Source organism: Monodelphis domestica, chromosome 1 (genome assembly GCF_027887165.1).
Source record: "Monodelphis domestica isolate mMonDom1 chromosome 1, mMonDom1.pri, whole genome shotgun sequence".
Classification (NCBI taxonomy): domain Eukaryota; kingdom Metazoa; phylum Chordata; class Mammalia; order Didelphimorphia; family Didelphidae; genus Monodelphis; species Monodelphis domestica.
This window is the reverse complement of record NC_077227.1, coordinates 172,886,081-172,893,552: the sequence shown is the minus strand read 5'-3', so window position 1 is coordinate 172,893,552 and position 7,472 is coordinate 172,886,081. Positions and strand designations below refer to the sequence as shown.

Sequence of the window (7,472 nt, the reverse complement as noted above, 5' to 3'; positions counted from 1 at the left end):
TTCATTTAGGAAACATTATAGTTGACAGCCTTGTCTCTGGAATGCCAAATTTCGTATTTGCATGTTATCCTTCTAAATTTATGAGCACAAAGCATAATAAATGTGAGAAATCAGGGTCTCTAGCTGATATCTACTGCACTCTGTCTTCATTCATTCCATGCTTGCAGTACTGGGCAGCCTGAGAGCAGAAATCTGGATTAGGGTGCAGTTTGAAGAATGTCAGTTTTGAGTTAGTTAGTAGTAGGAAAAGCTGTGGAATTGTTGTATGTATCTGCCAAGCAAATTGTGTAGAAGGGGGCAGAGAGGAGGATGATGAGGATGATGGGAGTGCGGATTATAGAGGTAAGCTGCAGCATGGTAAATATGGGAGGCACCTGATCATATGGCTCTTGGAAATCTTGAAAGGGATTATGGCAGACAACAGGGAAACCTGCTTGATTCCACAAGTAAGAAGAAGGGCAAAAGATAGAGCTATTCCCTTGAATATGGTTTTCATCTCCTTTCACTCTGCTCTAGGAGTCTGAATAGGCCTTAGCAGACAGAAGCTTAATCCAGCACGCCATAACCTAAACAGATCAACTCACCCTCTGAAATATAACCTTCATTTGTAGTAGGAGATTGTGCTTTTCTTAATCATTTATCCCTCTATCTCGTCTAGTGTTTTACCCCTGACAAGCATGCCATCAATGTTTCTTGAATTGAATTATCGACTATTAGAATATATTCTACATGTCAAATTTATATATCTGGCTATTCTGAAGATATCCCAATGACTTTTCTCAGGGCAGCCTTCATCTCCTTATTTCGGAGGCTATAAATGAGGGGGTTTAAAAATGGTGTCACAACTGAATAGAACAGGGTTATTATCTTCTGTGCTTCTCCTGAGTTGTCAGATGTTGGGCTCACATACATGATCATCAGACTCCCAAAGAAGAGGCAGACCACAGCCAGATGAGATCCACATGTGGAGAAGGCTTTTCGTCTACCAGCTGCTGAGGGAACTCGCAGCACAGCTCTTAGTAACAGGATATATGATCCAAGGAGGTAAATTGCAGTGAGAATGATGATGAGGGAGCTTATGACGTAAAACAGAATTTCAGTGGTAGGAGCAGGGGCACATGATAGAGCCATGAGTGGATCTAGGTCACAAATAAAGTGATCAATGATGTTGGGACCACAGAATGTCAGCTGGGAGATCTGTACAGTAGATAGAAAATAGCTTAGGAAGCCAAGCATCCAGCACACAGATATCAAAGTGTAACAGTGCTGTAAGGTCATTTTGGTTGGGTAATGCAATGGGTGGCAGATGGCAAGATAACGATCATAAGCCATGATGCATAAGAAGTAGGCTTCAGTTGTACCAAGAGAGGTGAAGAAATAGAATTGGAGGAAGCAACCAGCAAAGGAGATGGTTTTGGTCTCTGAGAGGAAGTTTTCCAACATGCTGGGAACAGTGGAGGTGATATACCAGATCTCTAGGAAGGCAAAATTCCCCAGTAGGATATACATGGGAGTGTGGAGTCTTTGGTCCCACTTCACTGCACAGATGATGGCCCCATTTCCTATCATGGTCAGGATATAGACTATCAAAAATAAAGAAAAGAGTAAGATTTGTATCTCCCAGTCCCCAGGGAAGCCTAGGAGGACAAATTCAGTCACAGTGTGTGCTTCTGAATTGTTCATTGGTTCCTGAGCTGTGGAAAAGACAAAAGACACAGATATATAAATTGTCTTGTATCTTGGGCAACTCTAGAACAAAATTTTAATGAGGCCATTGGAGAGTTTGTAGGATAAGCAATAAAGAAAGCTCATATGGAAACCAGTTTGTAAAAATCTTTTCTTCTTCCCACCTCTCTAATTTTTGACCTTTCTTGAACTACCTCTTCATACTTCAAGGTATCATTATTCCTTGCTTACCTGGCTACAAAATGCTTGAATCCCTGTAGGGAAGAGACCATAAGATTTCCCTTCTATTTGTTTATTAAAATTGTGTCCATCCCTTAGTTGGTTAAGGAAGAATTGTTATTTAAGAGAAATTTTAATAGGTATAGGATACACTGATAGTTGGGTAAATAAACAAATTAGTTTTCAAAGCTTCTGCCAGGTTAGTTGTGATTCTCTTCCTAGCATGAAATATTTATTTATTTACCTTAGTCATGGCAGCACATAACAGCACATAATCTTGCCATTTTCTGAAATGTTAACTTTATTAATCTTAATTTATTAACTTATTAATAAAATCAAAATATTTTATTCTGAAACATTTATTCTTATCTAAATGAAATATCTTTCAACTATCCATGCCAAGAAAACAATGTTCTATTCCAAAGGCACTGATTTCATTCTTATTTAGGACATAAATTTTATTAAAGTTAGGAAGGAATCCTTACACAAACAGATTTTATTGTTTGTCAGACTAAGTTCAGGAGCTTTGTTTTTTGAATTCTTAATTAAAAGAAATTTTCCTTTAACTTATCTTTGACCAAGTTGAAAAATACCATGGAATATATTTGAAGAATTTGTGTTCCTTTGTTAATCAAAGGAATTCTTTGTTTTCATGGACTAAATGAAGTGGTGTGACCTTTTTGTTACACCCTGGACTTGACCTTTATTTTCTAGGAAGACAGATCATCATTAAGGGTACATCCCTCCTCATGTAAAAGAGACATTCAAGGAAGAGCTTTTAGAGTGTCTGGGAAAATGGGGTAGTGGTGGCAGGCAACATTTGAACCTCATTCCCATGAGATCTGGTTCAAAGAAGCAATATATCAATTATGGTGAACTTTTTAGAGACCGATTTCCCAACCCTCATGGCACATGTGAGCCCCTACTGCCTACTCCAGATGGGGGAGGGAGGAAGCACTCCCATTAGACTGCTGGGCAGAGAGGTGAATAATGAGAGAAATGTCCTCAGGCATGTGGAGAGGGGAAGGGGAACAGCTTTCTCTGGCCCTTGTGTAGAATAGGTTCAACAATACAACAATGCATATTTATACTCAATTGGATATAGAAATCTATTTTACTGTACAGGGAAATAGAAAGGGAAAGGAATAAGATGCAGAAGTTACAATTAGGAAGAAAGATTAAAGTGACAGAAGTCAGATGCAAAACAGATTTTTTAGAAGGGAGCAAGGTAAAGAGAATAGGATGGAGGGAAATAAAGATTTAGCAGTCATAAATGTGAATATGAATAGGATAATATTACCCACAAAATGAAAGCAGATAGCAGAATGAATTAGAAATCAGAATCTATCAATATATTGTTTATAAAAGATGTACTAGAAAGAGGCTGGAATAGAATTTATTATGCTTCAGTTGAAGTAAAAGGAAAAGCAAAAAAGTAGACCTAATTAAAGGTAAAATCAGGAAAATGGCATTTTACTAAAAGATACCATGAATGATGAAATAATATAAAAATATATAGCAAATTTCTCAAATATATAGGGAACAGAGTTAAATTCATTAAAAATAATAGCCTTCCTTAATTGGTAAATGTTCAAAGGATATGAATAATTTTCAGAAGAAGAAATCAAAGCTAACATATAACCTGAAAAAATGCCCTAGATCACTAAAATATAGAGAATTGCAAATTTGACCAACTCTGAGATACCACCTTAAATCTATTAGATCAGTTAACATTAAGAAAAGGAAAATCCCAACTCCACATGATAGAGAAGATAAAGAAAAATAGGGACACTAATGCATATTGGTAGGATTGTGAACTGGTCTAACCATTCTGGAGAATAATTTGAAACAATGTCCTAAAGGCTACAAAACTGGGCATATCCACTTACCTGGCAGTACTACAACTAGATGTATATCTAAAAGAGATAAAAGAAAAGGGAAAAGTATCTATATATTAAAAAAATATGGATAGTAGCTCTTTTTATGGTGACAAAGGATTGGAAACTGAAGTGATGCTTCTCAGTTGGGGAATGATTTAAGAAGTTTTAATTTAAGATTGTAATAGAAGACTATTGTGCTACAAGAAATGACAATCAGGGTAATGTCAGAAAAACCAGGGAAAACTCATATATGAACTGAAGCAAAGTGTAGTGAGCAGAACCAGGAGAACATTGCACACAGTAAAAGGAATGTTGTAATAATGATCAACTGTGAAACAATTAGTTATTCTGATTGAATACAATGATCCAAAACAATTTTGAAGGATTCATGATGAACATATGCTATTGACTATAAGACTTCACATGTATAATTGATATAATATTCTTGCTTTCTCAGTTGGATGTGTAAAGGGTTGGAAGGAGGTAGAGAATTTAGAATTCAAAATTTGAAAAATTCAAAAAAATTTTAAAATAGTGTCTCTCTCAAATTAGTTTTTTATAAGTTCTGCTGGAGTGACCAAATTAACCTCCTTAAAAATGAACTTTGTGTCCCTTTAAAAAGTCTTCATTATGAAATTCTATCTTTATTTCTGGTTAATATAAAATACAAGATGGTATTGGCTGTAGGAGAAAGAAAGCCAGAGGGATGAAGAAAATTTACCCTTTCATTCTCTTTTTTAAAAGTAACAGATGCATCAAAAATAGAATTCCAAGTTTTTCTTCTACATCTTTCTTTTGCCTAAAATTCTCTGGTTCCATGAGCTTTGGAATTTTGGGGGCCAAAGCATTTTTCCTACTCCTTGTCATTTTCTTCCAGTGTTCTTCTTTTGAGATTCTGGGCTTTAAAAGGTAAATAACTCTTACTTTGGTTCTCTTGTGATCTATTTATTTCTCTGACTCACTGGCCATGGCTCAGAAAAGCCTCTCCTTGCTCTCCTACAAACTTTCAGGAAGAAGTATCACTTCCTTCTCTTGTTCCCAAAGCTAATTGTCCTTGAAACTTAAGACTTACTTTTTTTTCCAAATACTTACCATCTGAAAATAGTTCAATATTGTATATCAGTTCAAAGGCAGAAGAGCTATATGTAATGGAGAACAGGAAATAAGTGATTTGCCCAGAGTCTTTGCTTAGGAAGTATCTGAGACAAGATTTGAACCCAGAACTTCCTGTCTGTAGGCCTGACTCTCAATACACTGAGCTACCTCATTGCCCAGAGGCTCAACTTTTAATAACCCCAATGACACTGGATCCCAGACGAATTAGTTCACCAAAGAAGAGTTCCCAAACTGATCATCCTCCTATTCCTCACTAATGAATCAATTCATTCTTTGACAGGATAAACGTCTCTTAGTTTGGACTCTTCTAAAGTAGAAAAGTAGTCTCTCATTTACATTTATTATCATGTTAGATAAGCTATTCTATATATGTTTATGAACCAGTCTATTGCAAATATGTGGTGAGGGAAAACCTACTATGTCCTGAGGTAACCTATTGAATATGTCTAATAGTAAATATTTTTATTTTTTAAACATCAAGCTTAACTTCACCTCTTTTTCCCCCATACTGATTATTTTGCCCTCTGAGACAAGCAAAATCAGTCTACTTTTTGATGTGATAGTCTCTGTGATGCTAGGATTTATATAACACTTTAAGGTTTGCAAATACTTTACAAATTTCTCCTTTTATCCACAGAAAAATGCTTTAAAGTTATAATCTCCATTTTATAGACTTTATCATCATTATTTCCATTTTATAGATGAAGAGACTGAGGTAGATAGCAATTAAGTGACTTGCCCAGGTTACAAAGCTAGCAAGTGTCTGAAGCTAGACTTGATCCTATATTTTGTTTGCTCCATCTCCAACACACTACATACAATGCCTCTGAGCTGACTTTATTTATTCTACCAGTTCCTTTAATCTGTGTTTGGCATGATCTTTAGCCATGGAGCAGTACGTTGAGGTCTTTTACCAACATGGTGGCCTTTCTCTGGATATTCTACAGTTTGCCAACTTCCTTTGTACAATATGGCACCCATAATTGAACCAAGGACTTTAGAAATGGTCTGATAAAGTCTTGGATTAGCATTCTTGGATTAGCATTCCTGCATACTATGCCTCCCTTAATTAATTAATTGAGTTTGCATTCCAATAAAACTCAGATAATTTCCTGTGAACTCATTATGCAACAAATTTCACTTTTCCTTTATGATTTCTGCCCTCTCTTTTCATTGCCTGGGCCACCATAACAGTTCAGTTTTTTGATTACTTCTTGCTAGAACTATTATAATTGTTTCCTAACCAGCTTTCTCCCTTGTCTCTTCCCTCTACCAATTAAATTTATAGCGATTGTGTTAACCTGTTACTCAAATTCTTTAATATGTTTTTGTTGCCTATAGTATAATGTCAAATATTTCCTTATGCTTACAAACCCTATCCCTGTTCTTCATCCTCACATAATCTTTATTCCTTTCTTTCCCTCCTCTGTTCTTTCTCAGGCTATCTTCCCACACTGGTTATACTTTCATCCCTTTTTTGTCTTAATCCCTTGATGAACCAATAAATCTGTACTGTCCTTTTGAATCCTTTGGGTCCCACATCTTATCACTGTACATGCTTTGCCACACCCTAATCTTGGATTACTTCTACTCTCCCTCTACTTACTTAGCTCATATTCACATATTGATGAATGTTCTATATGAAACTGTAAGACTGTTGATTGAATTCCGCTGCAAAGTTATGTTATATTATCTAATATCAACTCAGTCCTCACTAAGACAAGGCAAGCATTCTATTTCTAATTGATTTGTCATACTACTATTTTATAGATTGACACTTTCTTTGAATTACTGTCCCTGGATACATAAAAACTTTTTTTGCCTCAAAACATGCCAATATATAAAGGGTATCGATTATAGCTGTGCTTGAAATGAGTTTTTCTAGTAAGATTTGTATGATGTACCACATGGAGAGAGAAAATCCATGGCTACTATGTACTTCTAAATCACATAAACATGGACTGAGAGCCCTGATCATGGGCTTTCTCCATTCATTCCCTCACCTTGAGTCTTAGCACAAAGAATCTGAACTATGTCTTCTAATCTCTGGTCCACAGTAAGCTGTTCCTTGACATCTTCCAAAGCTCTGTATTGACCCTGGCATCAATCTGTAGCCTTCCTGGATCACTTCACTTAAGTGTTCAGTAAATGATGCAATTAGGTAGGTGAATGTTTTAAAGAATGTGACCTCTGTTATGACTTCATGTTCTGCCACAGATTTTTGTTTTGTTTTGTTTCTTACTAATGAATAGGTAGAAACTCTAGGGAATAAAAGCATCTCTTGGGGGTCTGATCATTGTTGAAGACATTTTTTAGGGATAAGCTAAAGTGAGAATTGGCAAGATTCTCAAAGGACACAATTTGTTTTTAATGTAAATGGTGGTTCTGAAGTTTCTGGTCCCTTCTCAGGCGTGCTTGTTGGCTGGCTTGTATCTCTTGTGCATCACTCCTCCCTTCATCATACATGCTTATCAATTCAGGGTAGATTTCTATTGAAGGTATAAGTAGGGAGAATAAAGTAGAAAAATATTTGGGGATGTATTTACAATAATCTCAAGATAATTTTCATTG

At 36.0% G+C, this 7,472-nt stretch overlaps 1 protein-coding gene across 1 annotated transcript; it reads right to left on the bottom strand.

Annotated features, from left to right (window-relative positions):
* Positions 1–750: 750 nt before the first annotated feature.
* Positions 751–1,689, bottom strand: LOC100617146 (olfactory receptor 11H4-like). Its single transcript, XM_007480122.2, has one exon. The coding sequence runs from the start codon at positions 1,681–1,683 to the stop codon at positions 751–753; it is 933 nt and encodes a 310-aa protein (XP_007480184.2). The 5' UTR covers positions 1,684–1,689.
* Positions 1,690–7,472: the final 5,783 nt, after the last annotated feature.

Coding starts and splice junctions, on each gene's coding strand:
- LOC100617146 (XM_007480122.2), bottom strand. CDS start 1,683: ATGAACAATTCAGAAGCACACACTGTGACTGAATTTGTCCTCCTAGGC.